The 18349-nt window shown below is 41.5% G+C and overlaps 1 protein-coding gene across 3 annotated transcripts in view; it reads left to right on the top strand.

Moving 5' to 3' along the window:
- Positions 1–18349, top strand: part of mtor (mechanistic target of rapamycin kinase) — a 133853-nt gene that overhangs the window by 105094 nt on the left and 10410 nt on the right. For all 3 annotated transcript variants that reach the window (XM_044117457.1, XM_044117467.1, XM_044117449.1), the window contains 5 exons: positions 566–748; positions 1636–1770; positions 4847–5021; positions 7358–7493; positions 18143–18290. In XM_044117457.1, the coding sequence (XP_043973392.1) occupies positions 566–748; positions 1636–1770; positions 4847–5021; positions 7358–7493; positions 18143–18290 (777 nt within the window). The remainder of the gene's footprint in view (positions 1–565; positions 749–1635; positions 1771–4846; positions 5022–7357; positions 7494–18142; positions 18291–18349) is intronic.

Here is an 18349-nt window from a genome sequence, read left to right as displayed (position 1 = left end):
ATAGTTCAGAACTGACAGAAAGTCCTGACGGTCTGACCGATCCGAAGATGTTTTCACTGCAAGGTGGGCAAACACTGGGACCAGATGTGGAGCCAAAATGTCTAAATCATAGTTCAACAAAATATTAGTTTTATGGTGTGAACACTAATGTTTCCAGGTTACTTCAGCTGTTTTACTTTTATATTTTCCCCCTCAGACAGACTTATTTGTTTTTCAGTGGAACTGTACTGGAAAAAATGTCCTTTTAAAAGGGGAAAATAGTTGAAACGATTAATTATTTTTTAATTCTTGACATTTTAACAGTCCTGTTACAAACTGTGTGTGAGTATATGCGGTAGACCCGGCATTTTCTTTACCAGTTGTTAAATAAAGGATCTCTTTTTGATTAAAAAAATTACAAAAACATCGAAAACGCCTGTAGTTTTTCAGTGAGAATCAGAAACATTGAGCATCCTGGATATCTCTCTGAAAAACATGGTTGTGTTAGCCTGGGGGCTCAGGCTTTGTTATGAAATTAATATCTTACAGCAGCCTGACCTTTTATCTGTTGTCTCTTTTCACCCAGGTGAGTGAGGAGCTTATCCGCGTTGCTATCTTGTGGCATGAGATGTGGCACGAGGGCCTTGAGGAAGCTTCTCGTCTTTACTTTGGCGAACGTAACGTAAAGGGCATGTTTGCTGTTCTTGAACCGCTACACGCCATGATGGAGAGAGGACCACAAACCCTCAAAGAGACTTCATTCAACCAGGCTGGTGTCAGATTTTTACAAAGTGCACTTTGGGTTTTTGCTTTGATGTTTAGCATGCTTTCTGGTTGATAGGCAAGGCCAATTTATTTCTATAGTACATTTTGTGTACAAGACAGTTAGTTCATAGTGCTTTACAGAAAGATCAAGAATAAGAGTTTCAAAACAAACCAAAATCATTGGTACAAATTTAAAACAGAAGAAATATGAGGAAAGAATCATTGACAAATAGGAAAAAAACATAGGCAGCATACTTTCAGCTGTCACAGGCACAGATATGACAGCTGAGTCGTGTAGTCACAGCCATAGTTACCAAAAATAAATAAAATAGTTCTGCTCCGAATGGTAACTGTCTGACTGTGACTGCACGACACAGCTGTCATATAACAAACAACAACAAACCCAATTGAAATGCACTCCTTTAGGATAAATAGTAAAACTAACAATAAAACAGTTTTGGGGAGTTTTAAACATTCATTTGGATTTGTTGTGACAATAGCAAATCACAATTTTATAATAAGAAATTTGTCATGATAAATGATTAACGATACGATACATGCCCACCACTAGTGAGAAGGCCATTACAGTAGTCTGACCTGCTGGGCAGAAAGGCATGGTTTCATGTTTTGAGCTTTGATTTAAATACTATTCTCCTCTTGCTGCCAGTGACACATAGACTCATCTGCATAGTTGTGGTAGGACACATTATACTTCTGAATTAACTGGCACCCTGGAAGCATGAACAAGTTGAACAGTAGAGGTCCAAAGATTGATTTAAAGCCATACATATATAAAGATGTCACTTTGTTTCATGGTTGTTGGTGTTGCTTCATCTAATGAATCGACTGATTTTTTTTCTCACTTTTCATCTCCATTTTTTCTTTCTCCAGGCTTATGGCAGAGATTTGATGGAGGCCCAGGACTGGTGCAGGAAGTACATGCGCTCTGGGAATGTGAAAGACTTGACGCAGGCCTGGGACCTTTACTACCACGTGTTCAGACGCATCTCCAAGCAGCTGCCTCAGGTTGGTGGAAAGGATGCGATTGCTGTTTTTTAACCAAACAATAACAAATAGTTAACTTTATATACTTTCACTTTATTTTGCAAAAACACAAAATCTTACCAAGGATTTCTAGTGGAGATGTCTTGGCACACTTTAAATAAGATAAAAATAAATCCTCAGCAAGATGTTGGAGCTTGTTTTGAGTCAATAATTTCCAAATATTGATGAAAAAGTATTGGTCCCATTAATTATTTCACTTTCAACATGGGAAAAATGTCTTATTACAAGCAAAATATCTGACAATGGAACCAATACCTTTTCATCAGTATTAGGGTATTATTGACTCAACACAAGCTCCTATATCTTGCTGAAAAGTTACTTGTGAGTTATTTTTGTCTTAAATATAGTGTACTATAACAATTGCAGTAGAAACTAGACCAAAATAACTGGGTAATATTTCTGTTTTTGTAGTGTAATGTGATTATGTGTGTACTGGAACATCCAAACTTCCTGCAAAGGAAACAATTTTGACAGACTGGAGAATGTTTGGAACGTCATGTGAAAAATCTATGACTGAAGACTTCTGGAAGTTTAGTTGTAGTTTAATAAGACTTCAGAAAGCTAGCACTGCGCTGCACACACTTTGGTCTACTCCAGATCTGATAGCTTTTTTCCATTTTTTGTTCCGACATTTTCCTTTTTAATAAATCCAGCTGACTGTGTCTCAGCTGCTTCAATTAACATAAAAAGAAAAAGAGGAATATCTGTACCATCTTTCTGGCAGCATGCCAACAGCACGGAGAAGAAAAATCGTACATTTTCCCACTTCTGAGGAGTTCATCGCCATTAATAATGTTGAACAGAACTGAAAGAAGGCAGGGGCTTACAAAACAGGAGGATGGTTATTGTTTAAATTTTTGTCAGACATAATTTTTCAGTTATTTTAATGACATTATTGTTTGTTTATTTGCACCAGGCCTCATCTTTATTTTAATCAGTTTTCTCCACCTTGTGATGTGTTCACATATAACATGGCAGAATCTAACAAAAATAAATGTGCCCTCATTTCAATTAGAGCTCCACAATATGCTAAATCGCATATGTTCTTGCAAAATCAGTGCTTGTAGGTTGCAATCTCAAGGATTGGGTGAAAATTTAGTGTCAGGAATTCAGACTGAATATTATTCCAGTTGGATGGATTAATATTGCCCCTAATGGCCACATCTGGTTGATATATTGATTGGCTGAGATAATAAAACTCATGAAGACCGGTGGACATTGTGGAAAAAAAAAAACAGGATTAAGTGTAATCAGTACCATCATCCCAAATACATATTTTACTAATTCAATGTCCCAATGTCTTTATTATTGTGAGAAGCCTCCCAATAAAATCTGGCCTCTTAATTGGAAGATTATAATTATTAGTGAAACGTAGATTATTTCTAGTCCTGGATTTTATTTTTCTACAGTTACATGTGCAATACCCCCACCAAATAAAAAATAGATATCGGTTCTTAGATAGCAATCAAAAAATGCCATCCCAAACAGGTCTAATTAAACTGTAAAAAATTCCGTTTTGTCTAAATTTATGTTAACGCAGGTCAGTTTTTTCCAATCAAATTGTCAGGTTCAAATCACATAATGAAATTTATTTTATCTTAACTTAATGAAGAACAATCAAATTCAATTGATCCCGTGAGGCCAACTTTTAAAACACTATCTACCTTAGGAAGTCCAGTTCTGGTCCTGTTTGATCTGCTTTAATCCCATTCTAGTTCATTTGCCTTGAGAGTACGGTTTGTCTGTGAAAGTCTGAATGTGAAATCAAACTGTGATGTGGACCAAACAAGTGAACTCTGGTTCCTACAAACTCAGTTTGGTTCTGGTTGAAGTGAAGTATAGAGACACCGGACCAGAAGCAGGAAGCCAACTACAGCGCAGGGCATTCTGGGTAAATACATCCAAAACAGACACCACAGAGAGAGGAGAAATTCTACAACCACCAAAGTCTGACAACATTCCCTTTTCTTCCATTTGGTGAAGAAGGAAGTTGCGCTCAGTGTCTTCTTCAGACATTTTCATGTTGTTTCCTTCAGTGATTCTTGGTGGGGAGGGGAACAAATTTTTCAAAGGGTTAAGTTTGTTTGACTCAGAGCAGTGTCAAGGTGAACCACAGCAGCTGAAAATGTAACAAATGTTGCAAATTTGGTCCCCTGTGGAACTTAGTCTGTGAGTCTATGATGCATGAAAACAGAGACAGAGACAGATTCTGTACCAGAGAACATTTCTCCTCACTATAGTGGCTGTTAAAGACCTGCTGAGCATCTCTAAACACATGGAAATCATTAGATTCCATCTTATCTTATAGCTGTCCGAAATTTTCAGTAACCTCAGTGATATTTTTACTTATTGTGTTTTTTTCCCCAGTATTATTTTGAAGCCGTCACATGTGACTGTAAACATTTCTAAGAATTTTAAGTACAAGCCTTTTCAGAAAGAATGTATAAAAAGTCTGATTCACTTTAAGAATTGGGTCCAGTTCACCTTAAAATGAGAATGGAATAGAGCCGGTTCCTCTTGCTGCTGTCTCTCTGAATTCTGTTGTTTCAGAATCATTATGTCTGCAGCTTTTACACCAAAGAGGAAACAGAGACACTAATGCTCCTCGTCATTCCAGCACGACCTTGCTCCCTGCTGGGACATTTCAGAACACAACACAGAAAAACCCAGTAGTATAACGGCGTGCTGAGAGCAGAGACAATATTTGACCACAGGACATCAGCAGCAGCAAATTATCAGCTGGATAAAGCCAGTCAGAGCCAGCTCCATGTCTGGTGACCATATATTGACATTAAACTCCTTCAGCTCTGGTTAAGGTCTCCAGATCCAGAAAACTCTTAGAGAAACTTAAAGTTACGGGTTCTCAGCGTAGCATCTTAATAACTTCGGCAAGGTGGAACCTCAACTTCTGTATAAGCCAGTGTCTGGTAGGATTTGCATGGCTTTCGGCTCTATTGTTGTTGTTTTTTCTTCTTTTTCGAAGCTCAGCAGATTCCACAGTAATTGTCTATTCCTGTACTACATGCTCGCCTCACAGCTCACCTCCCTGGAGCTGCAGTACGTTTCTCCCAAGTTGCTGATGTGTCGCGACCTGGAGCTGGCTGTGCCTGGCACATATGACCCCAACCAGCCTATCATTCGCATCCAGTCCATCGCTCCCTCGCTGCAGGTCATCACCTCCAAGCAGCGTCCGCGCAAGCTCACCATCATGGGTAAGATAAGGAGGTAATTGCAGTAATACATGGGTGCTGTGAGCCCCGTTTACAGGAACAGAGCAGAGTAGAGAGCGCTGGCTCAGGCCCAAACAGGAAGCCACCTCGGGGTGAGAGGTCAAGGCTTTATTTAAAATTCATCTTCTGGGGAAAGGTTTGTGTGTAGCTAATAGAGGAGCATCAATCCTTCATTTTCTGGAGCTGAAGGAAGGCACAAAAATGGTGAAGCAAACCAATTGCAAAACAACCAAAATACATTGATTTGTCGCCTCAACCTATTTTCTTGTAACAAATAATTACCCAGTAATATTTTTACATTTACTGTCAACTTAACATATTTTAATACAAAAACACAGTGGACCCCCGGTGGACCGCCTCGGCACCCCGACCACCGGACTTACCAGGTTTTCTGGTTGAAACCCCTAAGGAGAAATCCTTCTTCTGCTGTTGCCTAGTTGTCAGTAATGAAATAAAACAGTGAAGATTATATGAAATGACACAGGAGCCACTTCGACTCATCCTCAGTCCAGCTCCTTCAGAGGATAAAACTTCATCCAGAATACTTCAGATCTAGGTTTAATAGTTTTACACATTTTATTTTATTTAGTCTTGACCTGAAATATTCAACTTTAGTGTTCATTAGTTAGCCATTTGTCTGCTAGCTTAGCATTATTTTTAGTTTCAGTATTGTTTTTATTCATTTCAGTTCTACATGATAAAAACCCAGAATCTTTTCAAATAATTTTGTAAAATTTGTGTAAATATCTTAAAATATCTTTACAACAATTACATTTAAAAAAATCCCAGAAAACCAACAGAAAATGTGTTCTCTTAGGACAAGTGACCGACCAAACATGTCAGGCAAATAAGGACGGCTTAAAGCATTTTGTGATCTTTTTTAATTTTTTTTAATATAAATATAATTGGCTTAGTTACTTATTAATGGCAGAATCATTTTCAAAAGTTTAGCAAACAAGTAACTCACTCAGTCAAAAGCAGGTTTTTTTTGAGCTTTTCTTTAAAAATAGACTTTATTTGGGAAATATTTATCATGGATATAAAAACAATACAGTAATAACACTGTAGGTTATTAGATTTTTATAAATTTTAATAAAATATTATCTCCGGAATGTCACTATGTTGTCCATGCTGCAGTGCATTCTGAGTAAATGACGTGTAATGATCCAACTGCCTGGCTCCTCCAGCCAAAACAATGATGAGCATTATTAAGCCTTTTCAGTTTGTCCCGGAGCTCATTGGTAGGTAACATCACCTGTTAGAACCTTCGTAGGTTCTGCTGGTATAAATGACTCAAAGTGTTCTGAAGAAACGTCCAGGGTACAGATTCGGTCAGGGGTGGGCACTCCAGGTCCTGGAGGGCCAGTGTCCTGCAAAAATTTGAATAAAAAAACATTTTCATTTACTGAAAAAAATAAATAAATAAAACTAAAATTAAAGAAAGAGCGTTCACCAAACTAACTCAACTCAACTAATAGGAAACATAGTTAGTTTTGGATTATGAAATCTATTGATGTGTTTTCAGGATTACTTTGAACAGAATTAGCTTGAGGAAAAACTGTCTTGCAGTAGAATGTGAATACGCATTCTACTTTAGGCCAACATGTTCAACTAGGATCCACAAATAGTTTAACATACTGGCCTAAATATGTTGCAATTTGTTGTTGTTTATCATATTGCATTTTACTGGTGTAATTTTTAATAAGGCCACACTCGGCTGTAATTTAAAAAAATAAAAATAAAAATTGAGGGGACTCTGGATAATTTCCCACATGAAAGAAAGGACAGTGCAGTACCAGAGCCAGAGTGAAACACAACTACCAAAGGACCTAATCCAGGGGTGGGCACTCCTGGTCCTGGAGGGCCGGTCTCCTGCAACTTTTAGATGCATCTCTACTTCAACACACTCGAGTCAAATAATGAGGTCATTAGCAGGACTCTGGAGAACCTGACTACACTTGGGAGGAGATTCAGCTGCTGGATTCAGGTGTGTTGGAGCAGGGAGACATCTAAGAGTTGTTAGTTTCAGGGGTTTTTTTTAATTCTCAAAGCAGCCATGGTGTGTTCTTTCTTCTTTATAGCAGGTGACTAAAGCCTCAATTTTCTTCATTCTTTCTTCAAACTCTGCTGTCCTACTTTCTCCATTAAAGTGGCACATTTTTCCCCCAGGTGTCAGAAACAATATATTTTAAGGTATTGCGTTGTCATTAGATACTCTGGTGATATGAGAACTCTGACTCATCCATATGACTGTTAGCCAATACCATAGCTCCCTCTGTGCAAACCATCAATAAAGTATGCTGTGGCTCCCTCTGCAGGAAGCAACGGCCACGAGTTCATGTTCCTGCTGAAGGGCCACGAGGACCTGAGGCAGGACGAGAGAGTAATGCAGCTGTTTGGCCTGGTCAACACGCTGCTGGCCAACGACCCAGCGTCTCTGCGCAAAAACCTCAGGTACACACACAATCTGCAGGTTGTGTCCTCTCCAGCAACCACAGGACAGGCATCAGATGGAGGGAGAAACAGAAAAATGTCTTTACCTGCTGAAACATAAGTCCTTGTGCTTATTTAAAGAAGTTGTGTTTTCCAGGTCATGACCCATGTGACCAACATATACATCGTAGACAGGAAGTCCAAAGAAACCTCGGTTCATAAATAAGATCTTAAAGGGGTGGTATCAGGTGTTATACAGGCACATAGTGACATTTTGTAGCTCAATTAAGTAACTATGTTACCCTCTGTTGGTTTAAAAATTACATATCAAACATGACTTCAAAGAAGTTTGACTTCTTAAGTTGACGCCTTCGAAATTGGGCTTGTCTTTTAAAGAAGCTGTGACTCTTCCTAAAATCTGCCTTCAGCATGTGTCAGGTTCAAACACCTATCAAAGACAAAATTAATTAAACACAAGAAAGACAAGAGAGATGGATTCTGAATACTCACGAGGAGAACAGACAGATGTGCTTTCAGTTACAATCTCCTACCGCTCTGAAATCACATCTGCCTGCTCCTCTCTTTTTATTGCATTCAGGATCCCTCTCACATTGGGCGCTGCAACTCTCAAAGGGCGGGGAAAACAAATCATCACATAGTTGCAGCGCTAATGACAATCACTATCTAGACACGTTATCTACACACTAGATTCTTCTGTTCCAGGCACGGCGTCGAGCAGACAAGTTGTATGTCTTCACAGTGATGGCTTTGTTGCTATCTAACAGGTCAAGGAGAGCAGAGTTTCCGGCCGGGCCGCAAACTCTGCTGGAAGCGGTTGTCACTGCTTTCTCTCAGGAAGGAATCAAAGTTATTCAGCACAGCACTCTTTATACTAAGATTAAAATGAAGTAAAGGCATATAAGTAAGACATTATAAAGATATAATTATAAGACTACATGAACAACAAATAATTGATAATACAAATAATACAATTTACCCAACAGCATGTCATCACAACAATGCTTCTCCATTATTCTGTATACATATCCATCTATCCATCCATCATCCATCCATCAATTAATAGATAGATAGATTTTTACTTATATGTATGTATGTGTGTGTGTATATATATATATATATATATATTCCTGCAGATATGCAAGTATATCTTTTCATAGGACAACACTGACAAAATGACACTTTGACACAATGAAAAACAGTCACTTTGCAGCCTATATAACAGTGTAAGTTTATATTCTTCCCTCAAAATAACTTTATATACAGCCATTATTGTCTAAACTACCAGCAACAAAAGCGAGTACACCCTTAATGAAAGTTCCTTAAGTGTCAATATTTTGTGTATTCATCTTCAGTCAGCATTATTTACCAAAACTGACTTAACTCTCCTGGGCACAGAGTTTACAACAGCTTCACAGGTTGCCGTTGGAATGGTTTCCCACTCTTCCATGACGACATCACAGAGCTGTCAGCTATTCAAGACTTTGCGCTCCTCCACCTTCCACTTGAGGAAGTTCCAAAGATATTGTATTGGGTTTGGGTCTGGAGACATGCTTAGTCAGTCCATCACCTTCACCCTCAGCCTCTTCAGTAAAGCAGTGGTCATCTTAGAGGTGTGTTTGGGGTCATTATCATGCTGGAACACTGCCCTGTGATCCAGTTTCTGGAAGGGGGGCTCAATCTTTGCTTTGATATTTCATAGTACATATTGGAGATCATGAAATATAATTCCATAACACCTGCTATACTTATGCAGCCCCAGATCATGGCATTCCCATCACCATGTTTGACTGTAGGCATCACACATTTATGACACTTTAGACCTAGTAACACTAACAAGTTACATGACATTTTGGAGGGAAAAAGACAAGCAGTGCTCATTTTGGGCATTTATGGGTATAGTCTCTTAGGGGTGTACTCACTTTTGTTGCTAGTAGTTTAGACATTAATGGCTGTATATAGTATTTTGAGGGAAGAATAAATTTACACTATTATATAAGCTGCACACAGACTACTTTTTATTGTGTCAAAGTGTAATTTTGTCAGTCTTGTCCCATGAAAAGATATGCTTAAAGATCTGCAGAAATGTGAGGGTTGCACTTGTAACGGATGTAGAAAGAATCACACCGGAATCACTCTGGAATCAACTCTGCATTGTTTTATTCCTGTTTAAAACAAGATTACAGTCAGCACAGTTCTTGGGCTCTGGCTTTCCCACGCACACCTTAACCAAAGGAACAAAAATAACCACATTGGTACAATAAACTAAATAAATGTAATTAACGTGGGAATTAAATACCCAGTGCAGTGTGCGCTTAACATAAAACAGTTGGGGAACAACATATAACTCATGAGTTTGACAAACATACTTTTTAAGACATTTTGAATATACAAACAGAAGACAGCTTTGTACACTTACCTCTCCCCAGCGCAACTTGGCCGAACTGAAGAGGGCAGCGGGAACACACAGGATATGAGGCAGAAACAGGAAACAAGAAAATAAAAGCTTCTCCGCCAAAATAAAATACAATTCCAGAACTAAGAAAAACAAATAAAAATGTTTTGAGAAGGTTCATAAAATAAAATGAAATATAAATAAATAAAATTAACTCAGCTACACACTCACTTCTGTGATATGCTGTATCAGTATCAGCAGCACTGTATCAGTATACACTGATACAGTGCTGCTTGAAAGTTTGTCAACCACCTGAACATGATCATTGTTTTCTAAAAAAAATTATAATAATCATGTGAAATGAACATCCAAATCGCTGATTGTAAAGCAGACCTCCCAAATAAGGGAAACTAAAGAAAAAAAAGAGGTCTGCAACTCTCTGGAGGTGATGCGTGGGTTGGCCTTTACCTGCATTGTTATTTTTCTGGTGCTTCTTTGTGTAAGTTTTGACGGCCGTCCACTTCTGGGCAGAGTAGCGGTGATGCCTAGTGCCCTCCATTTGTAAATGATTTGTCTCACAGTGGATGGAATCTTTTGGAGATGGTCTTATAACTTGATTGGTCTGCTAAACTGATTACTCGAGCAATCAAATGTGTTTCACCTGAGTCTTTTACCTGATTGTCTTTACCAGTGCAGCTGTGGTTGATTAATTTTTGCAGATGCTCTGATTCCATGTTTCATTTAGTCTGCTTGCAATTCACACATTTCCCTCAAACAAGCCAATGGAATCGATGAACATAAACCTGACATTTCATATACAAAAACTGGTAATGAGAAAATAAGAAAATCATGGTTAAAAAAAAGAAAAATCTAAACTACTCAACTAGTTTACAAACTTTCAAGCAGCACTGTATACGTGTCTGTGACGTGTGGTCAGGGGAGTCAAGTGAGGCAGAGCTTCACCTGTAATAATGGAAAAATGTAATGATAAAATAATTTATATAGCTATTTTCACCTGTGGTTTGTACTGTAAAGTATTTTTTATTTCACTTAACCAATTTTGATTATTTTTTCTTCAAAATCGCTCAATTTTTGTATTTTCCTATTCAAATGCTCGGTAGCGAAGCTGATGAGGCAGCAGTGAGTTGAGCTTCACCTGGGATTGATCAACCTCTTGTTAACTGCACTGGCTGCCATTCTATAAGAGCATGTTCCTCCTGTCTGTACTTTGCCAATAAAAGGGTTTAAAAAACATTTAATATATGAACTGATCTTCCATAATTTAGCTTATGAATATAATCTAGTGTTTTTTGTCACCAACTGTGTGTGTAACGTGTTTTGTGTGCTGATAAGTGATCAGAAACGGCAAAGAACAGATTCGAGGTGAGGCAGGCAGTTCTCTAGTCTCATGGCAGGGGGCGCTCATGATCCCTGATGATTGTGACTCCACAACTGCAGAGCAAGAGACAGTAACAGCGAGCTAGCCATGGAGCTAGCCGTACAGTCAAGTGCAGCAATATATTTATAGTTTTCTCCTCGTACCGCAGCAATTACTTATTAATAATCGCAAAATAAACATTGAGCCTAAAACCATACTACTGTAACAAACTGAATGTTCTGTTCTTTCAGTGTTTTTTGGCGGCGTTGTTGTCAGTTGCTATGACAACAAGTCTGCGTGTAGCCTGGCCGATGCAGACAGTGAGAAAGACGTGGTTTTGAGTTTTACTTAAACGGTTTTTCCCTTTTCTGGGGAGCACAGTGTCGTATCTCCTATTTTAGGGAGAAAATAAATCAGCGCGGACCAACTGTGTCTTGACGATAACCATACTTTATTGAACTGCCCGTCCCACGTCACACGTCCCCACAATCCTATTGGTCTACTATACTTTCTGTAACGTAACCTGCGTAAAGCATTAACCCTTAATGCACTGTATTCAGATACACCACATCTCCCTTTTTTTTTTTGATAAAAGTCCATCATAACCTGTGGAAGAGAACAAGGTTAAACAAATCCTGTTAAACAAATACTTCTGCTTCTCTTTCCAAATACAACATTTACAAACTTATTTTCTGTAGTATATATGTCCCCTGTAACTGGTACATTGTAACACAACATTTTAGCACATCCTGAACATTAACAAAATCTTTTTCTTTATTTGATTTAACTTATAAGTTCAGTCTAGAGGGCTGTTTAATCACTCTCCCAGACCTGGTTGTTCTGGGAATAGAAACCCCCGGAGAGTGCACAGGAGACCCCACAGCAGGTGGTGCATGATCCTGCTCTAGGACCGGCAGTGGCTCCTGTTGCTGCTGTCCTCCCTCATCTTGTGCTGGAGACTGGAGTGGTATAAGATGCATGCGGTTTCGTCTTACCACTCCATGTGGCGCATCCACAAGGTAAGATCTCGGAGAGGTGTGACTCTGGATCACTGTCCCTGGTGTTTGTGTGTCAGTTATCCACACATCCTGACCTGATGACAGGCTCCTGAGTGGCCCATGCGATGACGCCTGTTGAAGTTTGCAGCATCTGTCATCCTCTTCTCCCTTTCTTTCTGAAACAGCGAGCTGCGGTCAGGCAGCGCAGGTTGTAGCTCAGAGGGATGTGTCGGCACTGTGGTGCGGAGACGTCGACCCATGAGCAACTGTGCTGGGCTGTATCCGTTCTGAAGAGGAGTGGCTCTGTATGCAAGAAGAGCCATGTACGGGTCGGTTGCCTTCTTCAGAAGACTTTTCATTGTCTGCACAGCTCGCTCAGCCTCGCCATTGCTACGTGGGAATTTGGGACTAGTGGTAAGGTGTTTGAACCCATATGCTGCGGCAAAGGAAGCGAATGCTTGACCGGAAAATTGAGGTCCATTGTCAGACATGAAACTCTCTGGGATGCCATGCCTAGCAAACATTGATTTTAGATGAGTAATCACATCCTTGCATTTTGTGTGTGACAGCAGGGCAAGCTCGACATATCTGGAGAAGAAATCAACCACAAGGAGATAGGTTTTCCCCCCCAGCTCAAAAAGGTCGGCCCCCAGCTTTTGCCACGGACGCCCAGGGCATTCTGATGGCATGAGTGGCTCACTGTGATTGTGGCGCTCTTGCAGGCACGTTCTACATCTGAGCACCATCTCTGTGATTTGTTGTCCGAGCCCAGGCCACCACACGGTCTGACGGGCACGTGCTTTGCACTTCACGACCCCTTGATGACCCTCGTGCAGCCTGTTTAGCACATCGTTCCGCATTGTTGCTGGAATGACCAGACGTGTGTCCTTCAGCAACAGTCCATCTTGAACTGTGAGTGTGGCCTGCTCAGGCCAGAAATGTTTCAGAAGTGGTTCCTGCTTTGCGTGCTCTGGCCATCCGTCTGCACACATTTTCATGACACGAGAGCATACACTGTCAGCCTCCAGCTGTGCCTTGAGTGTGTCCATAAATGTGGGACTGACAGGTAAATTGTTGACAATGCAGTCCACATAAATGTTTGTGCTCTCCATTAGTTCAGTGTCATTTGCGGTCATTTGTTTCTGTACTGGTGACCGTGACAACGTGTCGGCAGTCCAGAGTGACTTCCCCGGAACATGCACAATGTCATAGGAGTAGCGCATGAGCCTCATTCGGAAACGCTGTATCCTTGGTGGCAACAGGTCGAGTGCTTGTGCACCTAGTAAGCAAAGGAGAGGTTTATGGTCAGTCTCTAGGCAGAAGTGCTTTCCTAACAAAAAGTCCCGGAAGCGCTCACATGCCCAGGTTAGGCCCAGGGCCTCCTTTTCGACTTGCGCCTAGCGTTGCTCGGTGGGTGACAGTGAGCGGGATGCATAAGCTACCGGCCTCCACTCACTGTCCCATTTCTGGAGGAGCACGCCCCCCAGTCCATACAATGAAGCGTCTGCCGATACTTTGGTGTCCCTGTTCGTGTCATACATGGCCAGGACCGGTGGAGAGGTTAGTGCCTCTTTCAGCACCCTGAAAGCCTCCGCCTGGTCTGCACCCCACAGCCAGCAGTTTTTCTTTGAGAGGAGGTCACGGAGAGCTTTGTCTTTCTCTGCCAGCTGGGGTATGAATTTTCCCACCTGGTTTACCATCCCCAGGAAGCTCCTCAACTCGCCCACGTTCATAGGCTCTTTCATGTCCCTGATAGCCTTTATCTTCTCTGGATCGGGCCTGATGCCTAACGCGGTAATGACATGCCCAAGGAAGACCACTTCACTCCTGGAGAGCTCACACTTGTCTGTGTTCAAAGTTACCCCTGCTTGCTCGAGCTTTTTCAGCAGGGCATGTAGACGAACGTCGTGCTGCTCTTGATCTTTTCCACACACCAGCAGGTCATCGATGTGGCAGACTACCCCGTCCAGTCCGTCTATGACCTCTGCCATTACACGCTGGAAGTGTTCTGGCGCAGAGTTGATTCCAAACGGAAGACGCTGGAAATGGTACCGTCCGAAAGGTGTTATAAATGTTGTGAGTTTCGCTGACTCCTCTGTTAAGGGAATCTGCCAGAAACCCATGTTCGCGTCTAGTTTACTGAAGACTCTGGCTCCAGCTAGCATCCCTAGGCTCTGATCGACTGATGGCAGTACGTACTTCTCGCGGCACACATACTGGTTCAAGCCTGTGAAGTCCACACACAAGCGTAGTCGCTGGCTGTTTTTCTTTGGGACGACGACAATGCCAGCGCACCAATCTGTAGGCTCTTCAACGCGCCTGATGACCCCCATCTCTTCCATCCGCTGGAGCTCCTCCTTCACCTTTTCCATCAGAGGCAGAGGGATTCTCTGTGGTGTCTTTAAAGACAATGGTACAGCATTAGGCTTGAGCTTGATATGGTAAGGTCGTTGAATGTCGCCTAGGCCCTTACAAAGTTTTGGGTAGGTTGTCTTTAAAGAGTCCATAGTGACACTGTCAACTCGAATAAGTATGCCCAAGGCAATAATGGCTGGTAACCCGAGTAAAGGTGTGTCCAGGTTTCTGACCACATAAACCTTCTCCTCCGTCTGCTTGGCTTTGTAAGTCAGCTGCATTTTTGCATAGCCTACTACCCCCAGCTGTATCTTTCCTGGACCCAGCAAGGGTTTCTCTGGCTCATGGAGAACAGGCCTTTGTGCCCCCGGGTACAAGTCTTTCAGGTCACTTTCAGAAATGGCAGTTACATCTGCCCCAGTGTCAAGTTTGAACTTCAGCAGTTTCCCTTTTATCTGCACATCCACCTCCCACTTATTGGTTTTGCATGTCACGGAACCCAGGAAGAAACTTTTCCTCTCTTCTTCCTCAATGCACGCTACTACAGCCTTGTTTCTACATACACGCTGGTAGTGGCCTTTTTTCCGCAACCCGGCATTTTGCGTCATTGGCCGGACATTCAGCTCTGGCGTGAGAAGGACCTCCACATTTAAAACACTGGGCGCTGCGCTGCATGTCTCTGCCTTGCGTGTGTTGGCGTGCACCACTGTTTTTCAGGTTTGAATATTTCTGTCCCTTTTTAATTAGTCTGTCTACGGAGCTACTCTCCATCTGCATCACACTGCTAGCGTCACTCCTAAGTGTGCTCTGTTGCTTTTTCACTTCTTCCGACTGTCTTGCCATATCTATGGCTTTTTGCAAAGTCAAATTTCCCTCCATCTGCAGTCGTTCGGAAAGTCTGGTGTCTGCAAGTCCCACTACGATCCTATCTCGTATGAGCTCATCATGCAAGTCCCCGTATTTACAGTGCTCTGCTAGAGCATGCAGGGCAGTGACAAATGCATCGACAGTCTCATTAGGCTCTTGTTTTCGCATATTGAAGCATGCGCGTTCAAACACAATGTTCTTTTTCACAACGAAGAAATCCCCGAATCCGTTTTTTACCTTGTCATATTCTTTCATGTCAGCATCACTCAGCTTTAGCCCTCTCAATACATCGTCGGCTTCATCCCCCATACAATATATCAGAGTGTTAATCTGGTTCTCCTCGGAGTTCGTGGCCAAGTTGCTCGCTTGCCGAAATCTCTCGAACCTCCGGATCCATTTTGTCCATTCGAGCGGTTTGCTGAAATCGAAGGGCTCCGGTGGCTGGATGTTAAATGTAGCAGTGGGTGCGCTAGCCGCCATGCTCACTTCCCTTTGCTGCCGTTAACGTTTTCCTCACGTTGTTCGGTCATAACATCCACCACTGTCTCTTCCTCCGTCTCTGTCGCCGTGGACCAAGTTCCGTTTCAACTTTTCTTTCCCGTCACAAACACAGCACTTCTGACACCATGTCGTATCTCCTATTTTAGGGAGAAAATAAATCAGCGCGGACCAACTGTGTCTTGACGATAACCATACTTTATTGAACTGCCCGTCCCACGTCACACGTCCCCACAATCCTATTGGTCTACTATACTTTCTGTAACGTAACCTGCGTAAAGCATTAACCCTTAATGCACTGTATTCAGATACACCACACACAGCACAAAATTAATACATAAATTTCTAAGTTTCATTGAGTTAACGGAATGATTATAACGTGGCAGCGCAGCTATGGATGATATGTAGAAGAATAGTCTTTTTGCCCTCCAGCGTTGTCCGCATGCGCGAAATTTCCTTTTCTAAACAATAACATGCTACTAAAATCAAAAGCTATTTCCTCTGGAATGTTAACATGTTAATGTTAATGTTAACACTGGAATGTTAACATAGAACCCCCTCTTTGATATCACAGCACAATTCTTGCATCCATTGAACTTGTGAGTTTGTGGATAGTTTCTGCTTGAATTTCTCTGCAGGATGTCAGAATACCTTCTCAGAGCTGCTTTGATATGAACTGGATTCCACCCTCAGATCTTCTGCTTGAGGAAACTCCAAAGGTTCTCAAAAGGGTTGAGGTCAGAGGAGGATGGTGACCACACCACGAGTTTCTCCTCTTTTATGTCCATAGCAGCCAATGACACAGTGGTATTCCTTGCAGCATGACATGGTGCATTGTCATGCATGAAGATGATTTTGCTACAGAAGGTACGGCTCTTCTTTTTGAACCATGGAAGAAAGTGATCAGTCAGAAAGTCCATATACTTTGCTGAGGTCATTTTCACACCTTTGGGGACTCTGAAGGGGCCGACCAGCTCTCTCTCTCTCCCTCTCCCCATGATTTCAGCCCAAAGCATGACTCCCCCACCTCCTTGCTGACGTCACAGCCGTGTTGGAACGTGGTGGCCATCCACCACCAATCCACTACTGCCTCCATCTGGACCATCCAGGCTTGCACAGCAGTTATCAGTGAACAAGTCTCCGGTGATTGAAAATGAATTGAAAATGAATCTTCATGTATGGCTGGGCCAACTGCAGCCATTTCTGCTTGTGAGCTCTGGTTAGGGGCCCAATAGTAGGTTCATGCACCGCAAGCCTCTGGAGGATCCTCCACCTTGAGGTCCCAGAGGCACCAGCAGCTTCATATAAACGGTTTGCTGCTTTGTAAGGACATTTTAACAGCTGCTCTCTTAATCCGATCAAGTTGTCCAACAGAAACCAATTTGTCTAACAGAAACCTTCCTCATTCTGCCTTTATCTGTACAAACCCATCTTTGTTCTGAATCAACAAATCTCTTCACAGTACAACAACGCTTCAGTTTTTGTTAAATATCTAATGTTTTCATACCTTGTCATACGGCACTACACTATCTGATGATTTTCGTCAGCAGAGATCCTTTCTCTTTCCCATACTGCTTGAAACCTGTGGCCTGCTTGATAATGTGGAACATCCTTCTTAAGTAGATTTCCTTTAATTGATCTCACCAGACAAACTAATCAACCAGTTCTCTTAAATTAATTATAGTGATTCAAAGAGCCCTGACACACAATACATCTATAAATTTAATAGCACAACAAAAAAAATTATCTTTATGACACTTAAATCCAATTTGGATAATAATTTGGAACACTGTGTATGTATGGAATAACAACTGATATATATGTTTGTTAAAATAATTACCTAGATTCTGTGATTATTTACCATTGAACCAGGAAGAGTCCATGTTTTTTTTGTGTTTTCATGGTTGTCCTGCTTGTCCATTTCTTATCTGTCCTTCATTAAACTTTCAGTGTATTTGTCCGTCCATCAGTTTGTTTGTCCATATACTTATTGCTTTTTGCAGGTTGTGTTATGTCTGACGTTCGATGTGATTTTCTAGAGATCTTACAGCTCCAGGTCTTCAGGCGAAGCTTTAAGTCGTGATGCACATTTTTGTTTTCCACATGCTGATTCCTCAGACAAACTAACGGCTGGATATTTGTGGCTGTTTGTGTCCATCAGCATTCAGCGCTACGCTGTCATCCCTCTTTCCACCAACTCGGGCCTGATTGGCTGGGTGCCCCACTGCGACACGCTGCACGCCCTCATCAGAGACTACAGAGAAAAGAAAAAGATTTTGCTCAACATTGAACATCGCATCATGCTCAGAGTGAGAATTCACCTCAAAGTTTCAATAAGATTACTTTTTGTTTTTAAATGTGTGCAAAC

This window comes from Gambusia affinis, linkage group LG01, assembly GCF_019740435.1.
Source record: "Gambusia affinis linkage group LG01, SWU_Gaff_1.0, whole genome shotgun sequence".
NCBI lineage: Eukaryota > Metazoa > Chordata > Actinopteri > Cyprinodontiformes > Poeciliidae > Gambusia > Gambusia affinis.
This window is presented reverse-complemented; position numbering and strand designations above follow the sequence as displayed.